The sequence below is a fragment of the Aphis gossypii genome, chromosome 1 (genome assembly GCF_020184175.1).
Source record: "Aphis gossypii isolate Hap1 chromosome 1, ASM2018417v2, whole genome shotgun sequence".
NCBI lineage: Eukaryota > Metazoa > Arthropoda > Insecta > Hemiptera > Aphididae > Aphis > Aphis gossypii.
Window position 1 is genome coordinate 36,270,380 of NC_065530.1, and position 17,574 is coordinate 36,287,953.

General features: G+C 28.6%; 4 protein-coding genes across 6 annotated transcripts; 2 read left to right on the forward strand and 2 right to left on the reverse strand.

Moving 5' to 3' along the window:
• Window positions 1-402: 402 nt before the first annotated feature.
• Window positions 403-2,857, reverse strand: LOC114126868 (programmed cell death protein 2). Of its 2 annotated transcripts, XR_003592635.2 has the most exons (7): window positions 2,221-2,857; window positions 2,053-2,144; window positions 1,833-1,978; window positions 1,656-1,770; window positions 1,477-1,585; window positions 1,183-1,412; window positions 403-1,120 (listed from the first exon to the last, which is right to left on the reverse strand). XR_003592635.2 is itself a non-coding variant. In XM_027990911.2 (6 exons), the coding sequence occupies exons 1-6, from the start codon at window positions 2,611-2,613 to the stop codon at window positions 1,257-1,259; spliced, it is 1,011 nt and encodes a 336-aa protein (XP_027846712.2). In that variant the 5' UTR covers window positions 2,614-2,857; the 3' UTR covers window positions 1,126-1,256. The 2 variants fall into 2 exon arrangements, 1 of the variants encoding a protein (XP_027846712.2); XM_027990911.2 differs by lacking the exon at window positions 403-1,120 and having other exon boundaries at window positions 1,126-1,412.
• A 607-nt stretch (window positions 2,858-3,464) lies between these two features.
• LOC114126866 (RNA exonuclease 1 homolog) lies at window positions 3,465-6,863 on the reverse strand. Its single transcript, XM_027990909.2, is given in 2 exon segments — window positions 3,465-5,569; window positions 5,572-6,863. Coding segments are annotated over 2 exon segments (2,511 nt in total). The 5' UTR covers window positions 6,395-6,863; the 3' UTR covers window positions 3,465-3,881.
• A 152-nt stretch (window positions 6,864-7,015) lies between these two features.
• LOC114126867 (transcription initiation factor TFIID subunit 11) lies at window positions 7,016-9,198 on the forward strand. Its single transcript, XM_027990910.2, has 4 exons — window positions 7,016-7,358; window positions 7,417-7,504; window positions 7,596-7,692; window positions 7,762-9,198. The coding sequence occupies exons 1-4, from the start codon at window positions 7,165-7,167 to the stop codon at window positions 7,893-7,895; spliced, it is 513 nt and encodes a 170-aa protein (XP_027846711.2). The 5' UTR covers window positions 7,016-7,164; the 3' UTR covers window positions 7,896-9,198.
• A 1,812-nt stretch (window positions 9,199-11,010) lies between these two features.
• Window positions 11,011-15,580, forward strand: LOC126555909 (UDP-sugar transporter UST74c-like). Of its 2 annotated transcripts, XM_050210912.1 has the most exons (4): window positions 11,017-11,150; window positions 12,600-12,763; window positions 12,866-13,643; window positions 15,245-15,580. In XM_050210912.1, exons 3-4 carry the CDS (start codon window positions 12,937-12,939, stop codon window positions 15,519-15,521), a joined length of 984 nt encoding a protein of 327 aa, XP_050066869.1. In that variant the 5' UTR covers window positions 11,017-11,150; window positions 12,600-12,763; window positions 12,866-12,936; the 3' UTR covers window positions 15,522-15,580. The 2 variants fall into 2 exon arrangements, with proteins under 2 accessions (XP_050066868.1, XP_050066869.1); XM_050210911.1 differs by lacking the exon at window positions 12,600-12,763 and having other exon boundaries at window positions 11,011-11,150; window positions 12,866-13,670.
• Window positions 15,581-17,574: the final 1,994 nt, after the last annotated feature.

The window sequence follows — 17,574 nt, forward strand, 5'->3', positions numbered from 1 at the left end:
GTTAAAATTCTTCTGCACTGTGAGTGTAGTACAATTCATGATAGAACTAACTGTTGATTGAGTTATATGTTAGTTATATCATGATTCATGGTACAATTGCACAACTTTGAGAACATTTTCTTTATAATTTTTATTGTACTATTATCTATTGTAGTGTACAGATATAAATAAAATGTATATTTTATAAACAATAAATAATATCTATATCTACATTCCAGTGTAGTAAGTGTATTATTGTATTGATTAACAATACGTACCAGTTCAAAACCAAACAATTGAATCATTTGTAAAGTTAAACATAATACTTTTTCCAGCAGTTAAATATACCAACCACAACCTTTAAATTTTTCTCTGCATAAATACGTTATTTTTAACTAATACCAATATACCATTAATTAAACATAGTAAAAAAATAATTTAATTTATTACTTTACTAGACTGATACATAGTAGTTAATTTTTACTAATTGTAGTTACTTTTTGAAGCTCTATCTATACTTAAAACTTCATTTGTACTTTCAATACCATACAAATCATATTAACCACACCTCTAATTTCCAAAAATGGCAATACAAACATATTATAATGTATTACTCAGTGACAATTTCAAGTATTGACTATTAAGGTTAATATGCTATAACCACAATACAGTTGGACACCACTTATAAGACTCACTTTGGACCAATACAAAATGAGTTACAGCCAAATGAATCTTATAGGCTTTTTTTCAATTTAAAAATTACGATAGCTGTAATAATGAGTGTATTTTTTATATCTCACATTATAATAACAATAATTGCAACACAATTTGTTGTACATTCACATATTATAAAGCATGAATTGAAATCAGTAATTACCAACAAAAGTACTATGTAACTTTTCAAAACCAATTTATTTTTAATTTTAATCAAAAATGTTAATTTTCTGCCATTTTTTGAAATTTGAGTCCTATGGTCGTATTTAGTATAATGTAAATGGATACGTGCAGACTGTTCCAAACAATCTTGAGTCTTCTAAGCAACTGAACCTTATATCTACGAGTCTTTAAAGTGGTTTCCACTGTATATCTTAAACTCTGACTGTTGAAAGTTAATTATAAAATGAAATGATCCCACATTGCACTAAATAATATCAAATTAATTCAGACAATTTATTCACAAATCTAGATCATTAAATTACATACATGATACATTATAAACAGTTAATGTAAGAAAATAATCTTTGTTAAATAAATTATTTGTATAAAGTAACCAATTATCATAGTGGACTCTGCTCCCACAAAAATTCTTTTTTATATTTTTGACCATCATCGCAACTATCAGGACAAGTATAGACGGCTAGAATACCGAAATTGAATGATTCTTTGGTTGAAGATTCTGGCAATTTTAAATAGTATAACATTTGAGGCATTATCTAAAAATATAATAAAATAATAATTTAGATTTAGATTAGGTAATTTGGTTTAGATTTAACATACCTGAAATTCAAAACTTCTTTGTTTACCACAATATTGGCAAGATGGAATATCCTTAGCCTCAGGAATGCTTTTAGTACAGATCCACAATGGTGACCCTAAGCGGTTGTACCTACAATGTTTTGGATGGTTAATTCAAATTAATATGATTAGCTATTTAAGTATATCATTATAACACATACCTAATAATTTGTTCAGGAACTGAAGATATTGATTTTTTAAACTTTTCAAAATATTCATCATCTTTATCACCTGCATAAGCCATTTCTAACAAAGCTTCATCTATACCATCCATATCTATATAAAATATAACATAAATTAAGAAATAATATGAAATACATAATTTAAATATAAAATACCTTGAAGAGATCCTTTTGGAATATGAGCCGCGTCATCACTATCATCACTATAGTCACTTTCATCATCTTCGCTATTCAATGATGCATTTTCTGAATCTTCGTCACACCCTTCATTAATAATATATTCTGGTAACACCACAATAAATCTAAATAGTAAATACATCATGGTATACTCATATTTAGATCAAAAACGTCAATTATTAAATATTTAATACATTACTTGTCTTTCAATTCTTTATTTATATCAATATTTTTATGGTGTAAACTGCAATAGATATTTTCATATTCTACTGTTGACTTGCACCCACATACCTTTAAATGAAATCAAACAAAAATAGATACATAAGGATATTAGGAACACTATCCAAGGCACTACATGAATACATACTTTACATAATTGTATTCCCCACAAAGCAGGTGTAATAGTATCTGCAACTTCAATATCAGCTGGTTCTTCTTGATAGTATTCATTTACTCTACGAAGCTGTGTCCTAAAGACGGTAAATGTTCTTTCATCTTTACATTCATTGCAAAAGAACACAAACAAAGTTCGATGGAAACAGAAATTAGAAAATCCAGGTTCATCGATTGGTGCATATAATTGACACAAGAAAACTAGAGGAATATTACACTTCAAACAGGTCAGCTCACTTGCTTCTGGAATATTATTAAAATCTAACCAAGCTGGTTTCCCGCCCACTTTGGACGGGAAAAAAGCACTAGTAAGTTCATGAGGCTGAGTAATTGAATGTTTGTCAATAGTACCTAACAAAACAGGCATGATTTTCGAAAATATAAAAACGACTTTGAAACTTTAGCAATAAAAATACAGTATTTTTAAAAAGTGATTTGTTTTTTTATTATAAAAAACTTTAAAGTAATTATTAATTACTCGGTGATCACTGATAAATGTCAATATGAATATTATTATTTATTAATAATTAAACACGTACAACCCACAGACCTCATACTACTAGACGAGCAATACCGACGGGACATGAGGTGGCCACAGAATAGATAGATCTATGCGGTAAGTGTGTAACCAAATTCATGATAAATTGATAATAACCTTGCGGCTTACAAAATCCTGATATCTATTCTTACTCCGTGTAATCTACACAAGTAAGCAACTACTCGTAATATAAGTCTGTATAGCAAATTCAAATGTGTAGTACAATTAGTACATATTATATTTCTGACGCGTAAACGAGTCGTTAGCCCGTCGGAATGAAATCCGTTGGAAACAAAGTAATAATAAATAATAATTTTATTATATTACGGTCATTTGAATTAATTATATTATAATATATCTAGACATCTTAAATCGCATTTACTACGATACAATTGGTTACGTATTTTTAAAAGTGCCAAGTGGTCACCCTGCTAGAAGGCAATAAACACTTATAAATATAAATATTCGGCGACATGATAAAGTAATTGGATGATGGGTATAATGGTAAGGTAAAAAAATATTAAATAATAAAATGGGGGTTTCTTTGAAAAGCTATTCAATATTAAATCATATTAATAAAAAAAAATAGGAATCTCAATTGTATGTTTGATAATTTGATTTCCATTACATTATTAAAAATCAATTAAATAAAAACTTTTAAATGTGTTATGTTTTTTTATTTGTACACATCATTTTTAAAAACACAAATAATATTTAATTCAATATAAATCATACATGAATAACATTTTTAGACAACTATCACAAAAAAAATAATTTTATTTAAATAATTATAAATATTAATTATTATAGTGTTATATTGTACAATTTGTACAAACTAAAATCTATAACTGGTTTTAAAAAATAGAAACTCTCCACCTTATTAACATCACTTATTTAAAGTAATATTTTTGACTAATGTTGACATAATTATAACTTAAAAAATAACCTTCAGTAAATGATACTAATTGCTTATATTGTTAAAGCTTAAATGTATCATATATTGTGTTAATATAAAAATAAACTATTTTGAGATCATATTATTTTTAAGGCCACGTTTCATGTCACATTATATGGACAAATTCAGCGAATTTCACCAACTATCTTTTATCTATACTAATTATGTTAACTGGCTTGAATTTCTTCACATCTTCTTTTAACTTCTTCCAAACTAAATCCAACGAAGCTAAAGCATCTTCCTTGCTGTCATGACCCTCCTCACTTTGAATAATTCTTTGTAAATGCTGTTCAGCCAATAACTTCAAACCCCACTTATACGGAGGGCCATATTTATGGGGATACATAATACTGGTATCTACTACGTTATAATGAACCATTTTTAATGCTTTTAAATCACTTTCTAAACTATGACCAATTAAAATTGAATCTTTATCAAACATCTTTAATAAATCTTGTTGAACGTCAGACAATCTCTTGGTACAATATTTTAATGATTCCTCAGTTATTCCACTATACTTAGATTTATAATCAAGTATAGTATTAAAAGGTTTCACTTTGGATTCATACACTTCTTCTCCTTCATGATTGATGACTGTGACTCGGACAATTTCAATACCAAATGTTGTATTGACCATTTCACAATCTAGGGCATAAAAATTGGGTATTTCAGCTTTTTTATCATATTTTTTACTTTTAGTCATAACAAAATTTTCCAAGGCATCTTCATCAAACTTATCAGGCATATGATAAATACTTGATTCACAACCAGATTCATGCTGTCTTCTGTAGCAACATAACCAAAATTTTTCATTTTTTGCTCTTTCAAACTTTAACTTGCCTGAATGATAAATACATTTAGTTAGTGTAACTATAGGCATACCATGCTTATTAACTTCAAACTCACTTCTACAATTCATACATACAAATTTATCACCATTGCGTTTTTTAGAAAGTGGTCGGTAGTAATAAGCATTTTTAGAAATATATACCAATTTATTATCATCCATGAGTGGATAACCATTTTTTTCCAAATCGTCTTTTGTTAAAATATATTTCTTTAATAATTCATACAGACATATACCATACATGTGAGATGGGTAATATGGATTACTTTTAACTTGTAATTGAGGTGATTTATTGGCTTTCATTAAAGATTGAACAATAAGGTTTCTATAAATTCCAGATGATTTTGCTTTACTGTGAACTTCTTCTTCAGTTGTATGAGCTTTATCAATTGCTTCTTCAGATGAATAATGATTACTGAATGCTGTGTACAGTTTCTCCAAACAGCTTTGGCGTAAAGGATTTGGCATATTGTTACTGGTTTTAAACGATTTTATTCTCAAATTCAGTTTTATATTTGTAGTTTTATCTTGATTCGTTATAGTTGAATTGTTTGATGTTTGAGACTCTGTAATACTTGGTTCAATTTTTGGCTGATGAGCAATACGAGTTTTAGTCTTTAGTAATGGTAAACTAGGATCACTATTTAAACTTATTTTATTGATACTTGGGCGACTTTCAATAACATTATTTTGAATAGATTGTACTCTGTTTGCTACCATTTCATGAAGTGACTTTGTTGTTTTTGGTCTTGTAATTGTTTTTGCATTAATTTGTGCAAATATGCTTGTTGGGGAAATGTGAGATATTCGTTGTTTTACTTTAGCTTCTACAACATTACATGATTTTTGTTCACTATCAGAATTATCTGATCCAAAAAATTCATTTAAACTTGATTCAATTAATGAAATTGATGGATCATTTCCTTCATCACTTGAACTGAGGATTTCAGATTTTATAGGATCAGGTTTATCTAATTTTTTTGTACCTTTTCCATAACTACATCTCTTAAAGATTTTGGGCCAGAAGAAGTTATAGATGTATTCATACTGTCAAGATTAATACTCTCATTACTTTTATCTTTTGAATGTCTTTTTTCATATTTTTTCTCATTATCTCGATCTCTTTTATCCTTTTTATGTTCTGGAGATTTATCTCTTTTAGATTTCTTAGATCTACTTGAAGATTTTCTTGAAGACTCATGTTTACGTTTTGAAGATGACCTGTGTTCATGATGATATTTATCTTCAATCTTATTAGTTTTATCTGAAGGTTTTTCAATAACAGTAGGTATATATTCTGAAATACCTATATTCTGTTTTGTATTAATATTATAAGTTGTTGAAATTCCTTCTGTATGGTTAATTGATTTTGTTTGCTCTTTTTCATTTAGTTCATTACTACTTTTGAAATTTTCAAGTTCAAAATTTAAATTTGTATCATTGACACGTGAAGGTATATATTCAGGTATAGGACTGTTTATTTTACACATTTCAGAAGTTGATCCATAAGTACAAGATTTTACATTCACTTCAGAATTTTTTGGCTTAATATATTGAGGTATATATTCAATAATTTTAGACTTTACCTTTGGTTTTATTCTTGGTTCTTCTGGCAACTTTGATTTAACCTTTGGTTCATCAGTTATACTGACAACAGACTTGTTTTCCGTTTCAGTAGTAATTTGACATTTTGAATCCGACAAATAGTCTTGTCTACTATGCTTGAAGTGACAATAAGGTCGATCGCAGAATGATCCAGTATAATAAGGACATTCAAGAGACTTAAAATAACCTTTAGAAGGTAACATTTTGATAATAATATTAACAAAAAAAGTAAGTACTCAGAGCATTGAAATACATTTAGTACAGTTTTATTTATTTAGTGTTTAGTAATAAAAAGTTAAACGTATTAACAAGCAACAGGCAGTTAACATCAAGTAAAATAAACTTAGTTAAAGAAAACGTTTCGAACATAATTCATACGGTACATTATACATTGTGGTATGAAATATAAGTGAATCAAACATCAATTAATTACCATCAGAAATCGGATAGTAGTATTAAGTTTAAAATAAAAATGTTTTACATAGACCTCCAAATTGTATATATAATTAAATTGATCATAGTATCCATAAAGAATAATTGTTAAGTTTTACTCCGTGGTTTTACTTAAAAAATAAAAATATAAATTACCAATTCGGAATTCCGATTACAGAATTTGAGATAAAATGTTCCGCAAGCAGTATTTGATAAGAAAATTCAAGGCCTCAGAGGTTCCAAAAATCTATTGATAATATTGACAATTGTCAATTTGTAACTATGGTCGTGGTATAGTATTTATCCCACACTAATTTTTAAGTTATCAATTAATAATTATTATTTACTTGATAGGACATAAATGATATTTATTATATTTTGCAACTTTAAATTTTGATTGTAAATGCTTTGATAGTAACTTCAAAGTTAAATTTTTTTTTTACAAGTTGTTAATTTTTTTATACTTAAACATTCACACCGTATTTCAACACTAAGCGAAACTGATTTATCTTATTAATAATTATAATTTATAAAATAGATAATGGAAAGTATGATGTTTAATAAAGATCAAGAAATGGAGTCTTCTAGTTATAAGGACTTCTCACAAGAAGATTTGTTTTTAGCTCCAGAACCAAAAAGATCAAATGACCAACATAATTCTTCTGATCTATTTGGAAAAAAAAAGAAGGATAAAAGTAAAAAACAAATTGAAGCAGAAGAAAGAGAAAAAATGAGGTATATTTCATCAAATAATAATATGATGATGTTATATTACATTGAATTATTATTCTAGAGTTCTTGTATCCAATTTCACCGAAGAACAATTGGATAGATATGAAATGTTCAGAAGATCAGTATTTCCTAAAGCAGCAATTAAACGGGTTAGTATTCATTTAATTTACATTATATTACCAGTATAATTAATAATTATGCAAATACAAATTCCCTAAATAATTAAAATTAAATTCTTAGATCGTTCAAACCATTACTGGAAATTCTGTTTCTCAAAATGTTGTAATTGCCATGTCAGGTATTGCAAAAGTTTTTATTGGTGAAATAGTTGAAGAAGGTAACTAAAAACATTTACTTATAATTGTATTATTATAGTTCTTGATTGAATTTTCATTTTTTATTTTAGCTCTTGACATAATGGAAGCTCAAGAAGATTCAGGACCATTGCATCCCAAACACTTGAGAGAAGCTGTACGGCGGCTTAGAAAAACTGGAGCTATTCCATCTTCCAAAGGTAGAAAACTGCCTTTTTATATTTAAATACCTAATATAAATTTAAACTTCATGTAAAACAATTTATGATATTTTTTTTAATTTAGCAACTAAATTAATAATTGTATATATTTGACCAAATTTATAGTAATTATTTGTGAAGCATATAATTGTATTAATAGATAAAATAAATTTATCAATTTGTTTATGACATTTACAAAAAATGTAATTTTTTATAAAAATCTCAAACATTAAAATATTATGTTTAAATATAAATGTGCTTAATTAATAAACATGTATTTATAAGAATTGTAGTTTTTTCAAAAAGAGTATATGACCGTGAAAATAATATTATCATTTCACTTATACTTGGTTAAAATTAAAATGTGACTGGTTTTGGGTAAGGAACTACCACTTATGGTATGTGCTATACCATTTCTCCTTTAATACTAAACCATCAGTTGCTGCTATTAATTGCATAGAACCCGGCCACTGGGTTCGTTTATTTTGAACTGAGAACAGTAATCATTATGAAACTTATAATTAAATACATTTGGAATATATTTTTATTTGTAAAACTGGTCTTTAATGTTTAAGTATAATATTTTGTTTCCTTGTTTTCCTAGCCACTGTCTGCTGCCATAGTATCATTATTCATTTGTTTACAATAGTATTCTATTGTAACTTCTCGTAGACACAGACAGCAAGGATGAGTTATTTACAATAACCCAAAATTCATTGTTGAAATTATTCAGTATAATATCAAATTATCGAATAAGTGCCAATCATACATTAGTAGTGTTGCTTTACAGACTTACAGTGCCATTTGACAAAACCTTAAATTTCCAAAGGTATCCAAGAGACAATCCATTAATTAATCTTGTTTTCAAAAATAATCTTCACTGTCCATTCTCTTCAATAGCTTTATAATTTATTATGTTAATTTAAAAAAAAAAAAATGTTAATTATTATAGATTTTTAATTTATATTATCTACTAGAAAATGTTGATACATTGATAGAGATGATAAAATGCTTAATAAGTTATAATTATTTACCTATGCGTAGGCATTAGGCTATAATAATTAATAACTGTTAATGAAATATTTTTGTCATTATTAATTTTAAAATTAGAAAATAATAATAATAGTTTGGTACATTTTTTTTTATAAATTAGTGGGAGGGAAGGAACTTCTTATAACATCATGTAACAGTATAGATATTATGATTTATAATGAATGAATGATAATTGATGACCGTTATTTAACCCTTTTTTTGTAACATTTTTTTAAAGGTGTATGTTATTATGGCCAAATGGCCGTATAAATAATAATATATAATCATTATTCAGTGTTTATTTTATTTTTTTTTCCTTGTTAATATTCGAATATGTCTATATGACTATTTGAATACCAGAATAGACATTAGCTATATTATATACATATATCTTAAATAGGTATATACCTACTGATTAATTATTAAAAAATAGTTATATTTTTGATCTTAAGTGTCAATTAAAACAAACTTGATATATTTGTGTATTTGATATTTTATACATAATAGTCAAAATACCCTGGTTTGATTAATGGAGGTGGGCTGTCTTAGTCCAAGGGCACATCTTTTTCTATATTTATATAATAATTTTTTCATTCACAAATCCAAATAAAATAAATAATGTTCATATCACGAAAAAATACTAAACAAATGATAAATTTATATTTAACAATAATATAATAAATTATCTAAATAAAATTAGGGAAAATGAGAGTTTTGAACAATGTAGTGCGCGGTATTAGTGTATTACTATGTAACAATGATATTATATTCAATATAATAAATAGTATTAATATGGTATTAAATTATTAAATTATTAATTGATATTAAGTAATTTTGACTTTTATTCGCCTGTGTAAGTAATAATAATTTATATTTTATAATTAGGTACCTATATATAATATCGATTATCGATTAGGTATATCAAGATCCATGACTACTAACCGTCTAACTCCAATCGGCTTCTGTGGTCCACGACACTCATACCAGAGGTTCACGGGGGCTCTATATCGTCTGTAATAGTGTTTCTGACCTGAACACAACGTGAAATATTTACCCTCATCCTCATGTGTTGTCTTCGTCTTACAAGCAGGACTGGCCTTAGGTTTTTCGTCGTCCTATTTTCCTAGGCAATTTTAACATGAGTGTATACCTACGCTATAAATAATATTATAATAATTAACTCGATTTTGTTCATTCGAAATTTGCTGCTCTAAACTAGTGACGCCCTAACACAATTAATGTTCTTAGTTCTTACTTTCAAGTTTCATAATAGATAAATTCACTCTAATTTTTAAACTAACGAGTAACGGAACTACACATGATCTGCCGAACTTAAAAATGTGTTATGTTTCGTACTTGTAAGACGGAGACAGCACATGCGGATATGGCGTTCCCTTGAAGAAAGTTGATAGTTTTAGAAGAAAGTCCGAAGTTTCTAAAAGTCTTTCATCGGGGATTCGTGTTCTACAAAAGTTAAAGAACCGCAAAACTAGGATTTCGGTCAGATATGAGAATTACTCGAGACACTAGAGCAGCGTTTCTCAATCTGTGGTCCGCGGACCCATTAAACAACTTTAGACAATGTGTATGAAAAATTCAACAATTGGTTTTAGATTTTTAGTTTTGATTATAAAGTTCGCTGGAACTCCAATATTAATTTTGTTACACTCTATGTAACTTATAATCTATGTATAGGACATAGGTATAGATATATGTACATATATTATTTTTTATTATTATGTATACATATATATATATTATATATATATACATTATACACAATATGTACGTGTAACCGATATTTACTCATACAATTATACAAAACGAACCTATTAAACCTATTTACTGCTAGTTTCAATAAAGGTAGGTACCTACTATAAATAATTGTGATTTATAATCTATTTTGGTTTAAGTATATTTATATAAAGCTACAACTTCAGCAAATATGTTTCTGCCTACAGTCTAAAAACAAAAAATTACACGATAGAGCGGTGAAAATAAATTAATCTGTTTACTTTATTTGTTTAGTATGAATTACGAGGGGAAAAGATATAGGTAAACATGTGTGGCGTAACTAGGTACCTACAGAATATGATTATACCTTTGTCACTAGTTTAAAGCAGTATAGCAGCGTTCGTGACTTAGTGTCTCGTTGGTAAACTTATTCAAATGGATTTATAAAACTACCTATTCGAAACTAGATCTAAATGAAAAAATTCAGATTTATTTCAGACTTATTTCTTTTATGCGTAAGTCGAAAAAATGTGTTAATTAATAATAGATAGGTTATCTTAAATTCGTGAACATTATATATTATATTAATAAAATAGTGTTGAGTATTTGTTATCTTTAAAATACCTACAAATTTTATTTTTCTAATTTATACTTGCTTATATTATAATAGCTAGGTATTAATTTATAATTATATTTTATACATTAGATATATACAATTTAGGAAGCAACTTGTTTCTAATACAGTATACCTATATGTATACTATAATAAGTATATTATAAAACTTATAACTTTTATATATAACTTCAAACACTTACACGTTACACACAAATACACTATAATAATTATAAATTAAAATATAGATACTATGTAAATGTAATTATTGAGTATATAATACTATAAAATGTATACGGACCTACATAATATTGAATAATATAAATTAATTGGAAAACATTACTAGTTTTACAGACATTTTTATTTCATTTATTATGCTAGATAAATTATTAGAGTAACGGAGAGATCTCTCTGCTATAGTATTAGTACCTATGAAGTGTCTACTGTTGAATTTTCCTCATCACTATAGTCAGTAATCATTGAGTATAAGTGTTAAATTTGAAATTAATTTAAATTAAATCGTTGTATATTATGTGAAAAATGATTCAGAACGGAGATGTTATTATAAAAATATATTTATTTATATACTCGTACCTGGTAATTTTATTATTTTAGTACACTAGCTGTTGCCTGTTATTAACCAAATCAATATCCATTTACCATAGTCCGTAGAACAGTGTCAATAAGTTCATGTAAATAACAAAACTAATCTAAATATTTTAAAATTTCATTATTGTATAGAATGAATCTAAATTCTAAATCATAACTATAATAAGTAATAATATTCCAAGTTTCTATGATTAATATTAATTAACGAATAATAAGTAATAACAAAATAACGAAAAACGTTAAGAGAATACATCATTATTAAAAACCTAAATTTAAAATTAATTTCGTTAACATTTGAACTTTAATCGCTCATCAAATGAATGTATGAAGCTAAATCCTTAATATCAATTTTTTTTTTACTTTCAGTAAAATAATTTTGGAGAAATGTTAAATTAAATTGTCAAGTTTTGGGTGTTAATTTAAAAATGGCATGCATTTTTAACTATATTAAATAAATTATATTTTTTGTAATGTTGTGAAAAATTGAACTTAATAATTAACACACGAGAAAAAAGTCGTGACTATGTATTTTTACCTATTTATTACTAATTTAAATCGAAAATAAAAGGTATAATTTATAAAAAATTATTATGTAATTTCTGTTTTTTTTTTATTTCTCAACGATAGTAACTAGATTGAATAAAGTTTAAATATATATGTATGCTCGAATATATATAATATATGTAGGTACCTACAGTTACACACCATGCCTATATTATAATATCTCACCGCAATTATACAGATATATGTGCGGACTGCAGTGTTGAGAGTATAATTTATTGATTCATTAACATAACTATAACGACTAACGCGAATAGATCAACTATTTACATAAACCTATTGGCTATTGTCAACCAAGTAAACAACAATATTATACCAAGACGTATATCCTGCCATGTCCTGCAAGTAGGTATATTATATAATATATAATAGCCTATAGGTATATCGCAGTTTAATAACAATAATAATAATTTAAAAAAAACTAATTGTTTTCTTTTTTTATTGCAGAACGTCGTGTAAAATAAACGTTTAGCATATATTACGCAGTTCGATTAGGCCGTTGAATCGATAGAAAAAAAATGCAGCGGCGTCAACTGCCGGGAATAAGTGCGAACGTCACAGCCGGCACGGCGAAGGAACACGCGAGTGGGACGTCATCGCGGCTCGCCAAAGTCGGCGCGGCGTTGCTGTACGCGGCCGCGTCCACGGCGATCACGATCGTCAACAAGTCCGTGTTGACCGGTTACGGGTTCCCGTCGTACAGGTTCCTGGCCGCGTGCCAGATGCTCGCCACGGTCGTCGCCCTGTGCGCGGCCAAGCGGCTGGGCCGGGTCAGGTTCCCGGACGTCGGCTGGCGCGCGTTCGCCGACGTGTTTCCGATGCCGCTCGTCCACCTGGGCAACGTGCAACTGGGCCTGGCCGGCACCAAGCAGCTGAGCCTGCCCACGTTCACCGTGCTCCGGCGCCTGGCCATACCGATGACCATGTCGGCCGAACACTACCTGTTGCGCGTCGCGGCCGACCGGTCCGTCAAGACGTCCGTGGCCATGATGGTGGCCGGCGCCGTGGTCGCGGCCGGCGGCGACGTCCGGCTGAACGCGGGCGGGTGCGCGTCCGTGTTGTTCAACGATCTGCTGACGGCCGCCAACGGTGTGTTCTCCAAGAGGATGCTGAACGCCAAAACGGAAATGGGCAAGTGTGGCCTGTTGTACTATTCGTCGCTGTTCGTGTTGCCACTCGCCCTGGCCCACTTGTATTTTTCGGACGATCTACATCACGTTTACAAGTACGCGTACATGCACATCGTATATAGGTACCTCGCCGTGCGTTTACCTCGTTTAAAATAATATTTATTGTTTGTGTACTTTTATTTATAGGTAGGTACTGTAGAGATCCGGACTTCCATCACCCTTATAATCGAGTTCATTAATATAGTATATAATTTTATATTATATAAAGTGTAGGTAAAGTATAGGTGTATAGCCGTATAGGTATAGTACCTATATAATATACTTATACACCCGTATCGGATGTTAAATAATAATAATAATAATATAAGTAATCGAAATATTTCGGTAATAATTCAACTGTATAGACCATAGTGTTGGGTGTTGCAGGATAACAACGATACAGGAGAAAATTAATTTTATAATCTTATAATAGTCCTGCGTACATATTGATGTATATATTATACATAACCACGAGTTGTTATAAATCATAGAACATAACATTACCTATTTATTACAAAATATTATAATAATAGTTAACCACAAGCTTAATACACATATAGTATATACATAGGTATAACAATTATAATAATATGCTCGTTCATGGCATAAGTAACAGATTGTATGTATACCTATACTTGTACAAAAATAAATTCGTTATTATCTTGCTTTTTCATGATCTTTTTGTTTTCTCTTGCAGTTATACTGTTTTTCTAAATTCAAAACAAGTATGGAATTTATTTATTGAATGAGGTATATCTAGAATCTAGATATTATATAGTGACTGGTTTGCGCACATCATAAACACTGAGTAACAGTTTTTGATGGATTTTGTAATCTTATGTCGATAGCACCAAGTACTACGTCTAGCCCGTCTAGGACTACTTATATATTTTCCGATTATATTTTAGAAAAAACGAGTTGTACCTTTACTATTCAAACCTAAAATATATGTGCGCAAACATGTCATAAAAAAGGTAAATGGTCCAAACGAGTTGCATCCTTATAGTGAATATTATAGTGTATTTGACATTAGTCATTAATAAATTAATAAGACAAGTAACCATTTGATAATTTATAATATGTTATGTTACAGGTAGGTACCTAGTAACAGTAAATAATAATTTCTAGACCATATTGTTGTAGGTTCTACCCTTCTACCGTTGATTTTATGATGTACCCACTATATGAATATTTTAACATCAATTTTTCTACTTAAAACGCTATATGTGATATGCCTATTGAGTATTGACTACTATTATTGATTATAATTATAGATAATATACAAGAATATATAAATTTTAATCAACGTTATTCCCAATATCATCTTTATTGGCTGCATACCGTCTAAAGGCTATTATTTTAATATACCTATAATAACTATTTGCAGCATTCTGCACTGTGCAAGTTGTCTTCCTCCAGAACAAAAAACCTGGCTAGTAGATAGATAGAAACATTGAATACAAATCAGTTTTTTTTTATTAAATTTAAAATGTGTCAACATTAAACATGCTATTTCAAGTCTCTTAGATATAATTCAAGAATAAAAGTACTTGTATTAAGCTCGAAACAATTTTTTGGTTGGACATTTTAGGTTTGATTTTCGTTTGTGCTAACATGACAATTCAATTAAAATACACCGTTCTCATGTATTTTTCAGATTCAATTATTGGTCACATCCAGCATTTTTAATACAAATGTTCGTTTCATCTATAATGGGCTTCGTGTTAAATTACACTACGATGTTGTGCATTCAGTACAATTCGGCCCTGACGACGACAATAATTGGATGTCTTAAAAATATAATTGTCACTTATGCTGGCATGTTTATTGGTGGTGATTATGTGTATACGTTCTATAACTTTATTGGTATCAATATTAGTATTATCGGTAGTCTATTTTACACCTATATAACGTTTAGAACGCCTAATGCCTAAATACTGATGAACTTGATGAAGTATAACATTTAATAGGTACCTAATACCTATACTAATTACTATTATTACTTTTAAATAGGTGTAAATATTTTATGTTCTAGAACCTTCTTCCGTCCTTACTCCACATCAATACCACCGCCGCCTATTATTTCGCAACCCAACCCAGTCATAACAACCACCGATAGGCGATAATAGTGCCAACAATCTAAGTTTTCTACAATCTGTTACCATACCGCTTATATTTAAATAAATGAATAACGAACATCGAACAATACACAGGTGAAATCGTGACCAACTCTCGTCTATTCGGAAGTTGTAATTTCTTGGAATCCCTGGTGATAGCCAACAATTAGTAGGCAAGTATGCAATCGTCAATTTTTAATATTGACATTAATTATTAGTATTTAATTTGTATGAATTCCTGGCGACCAAAATAATCGCTTGTTTTACGATAAAATACTTGTCTATATTTCATTATGGGTTAATAGTCTTATGACTTGTAAAGCACAATAATTTAGTCTAAGCTAAATACAAAAATTGTCTTTTATAAGAAATTGTTAATCTTTAAAATCAAATAGAATGTTTCAAAATATCTTTGTATAATGTGTTGTGTATCTTTCGAAGGAACACGTCATAAAAATATAATCGATGTATGGACTATAAAAATGTACCATAATATAAAATACACAACAGTAAGAGAATGCTGAGAATGGGATGAAAGAAAGAAAATAAAGACATCATGTCTCATTAGATAAAGAAGCTCTCCCAATCATAATGGGGAAACTTCGATACATTAATGATATTGTGGTTTAATTATAATAGAAAAATAATGTTTATTTAACAAGGAATATAAAAAAAAAAAATGTTTGTCATCATCCTGGGATTGAACCACGAATGTTTAATTACTTGTTGATGATACTGATTAAGTTGACAAAAAAATAGATTAAATAATCATTATTTTTCTAAAAAACTTACCGAAGAAATTTGTTGCGAAAAAGAAATATGTATTTATAATCTAACTCTCCGGAACTTACCGCTCCTACTGCAGTTGCCTTCAGAGGGTTTAACTCTCGGAGAGCTTGTTTAGTCAACACATCTTTCGACCGAACCAGAATAGGCTACAAGTGATTAGGTAATTTTATAGGTATTTAATATTATTTTGTTTGTTCTCTCGGTAACGAATTATAATATAAACGACTACCTATATTATTACCTATATAATATATAATCAAAAAAATAAAATTATATCAATACGATATACTATACCGCACATTTATGATATACCTTTATAGTATCTATCATCTATATGTAGGTACTATATATTTATATATGCGGGAGAGGTAACACATAAGGGTCGTTAAAGTAGCAAGTTAAGAGTAGTTAGAGCAGTTATATATGTAGTTAGATAACGGAAAAAAGGTAAAAAAAAAATAATACTTTGCAGAAACAATTGACACATAACTAAGTTAGTCCAAGTAACGAGGTAGGATACATACTCCGTAGTCCCTACAGGCTACATGTAACTACTAACTATTGACTATACGTACTGTATTAAAAAATGTCTATGTGTTTATGACTGATCATTAACTATTTTCTATGTATTGATTCGAAATATTAAAAGAAAGTAAAGGATTAAAAGTGACACGTCTCTATAACAACTCTATAATAAAAAGTTCATTATGAGTTAGTCATATAGTGATTAAAAAATTATAATTATACATAGGTGCAATTGAAGTTTAAATTTCGACAACAATTTATCAAAATCACGAATAATTGCAAATTATTTTCTTGTTAAAATTTATAAAAAATTTTGTAGGTATAAGTAGCTTAGACTTGAAAATGTAAAACTATATTTTCCACATGTTTGACTTACAATATTTATAAAAACTTAAATTTTGGGTTATTCAGATCATTAAAATATAAACTACCCTTTTCACCACCCACTGTAAAATATATCTTATAGGTTGACAAATTATCTCCGTTCAGAATCCTTTTTTGTATACAATGATACCTTTCATTGGATTCAAAATTAAATTTAATTAATTAATTAAAT

What these genes read in the sequence shown, in the direction of transcription:
- LOC114126868 (XM_027990911.2), bottom strand. Translation starts at nt 2,613, where the DNA reads ATGCCTGTTTTGTTAGGTACTATTGACAAACATTCAATTACTCAGCCT. An exon ending in AATAAAGAATTGAAAGACAA is followed by an intron (nt 1,979 to 2,052) that starts GTAATGTATTAA and finishes TTTACTATTTAG; the next exon opens with ATTTATTGTGGTGTTACCAG. An exon ending in TCCAAAAGGATCTCTTCAAG is followed by an intron (nt 1,771 to 1,832) that starts GTATTTTATATT and finishes TATTTTATATAG; the next exon opens with ATATGGATGGTATAGATGAA.
- LOC114126867 (XM_027990910.2), top strand. Translation starts at nt 7,165, where the DNA reads ATGGAAAGTATGATGTTTAATAAAGATCAAGAAATGGAGTCTTCTAGT. An exon ending in GAAGAAAGAGAAAAAATGAG is followed by an intron (nt 7,359 to 7,416) that starts GTATATTTCATC and finishes TTATTATTCTAG; the next exon opens with AGTTCTTGTATCCAATTTCA. An exon ending in CTAAAGCAGCAATTAAACGG is followed by an intron (nt 7,505 to 7,595) that starts GTTAGTATTCAT and finishes TTAAATTCTTAG; the next exon opens with ATCGTTCAAACCATTACTGG.
- LOC126555909 (XM_050210911.1), top strand. Translation starts at nt 12,937, where the DNA reads ATGCAGCGGCGTCAACTGCCGGGAATAAGTGCGAACGTCACAGCCGGC. An exon ending in TACATGCACATCGTATATAG is followed by an intron (nt 13,671 to 15,244) that starts GTACCTCGCCGT and finishes TGTATTTTTCAG; the next exon opens with ATTCAATTATTGGTCACATC.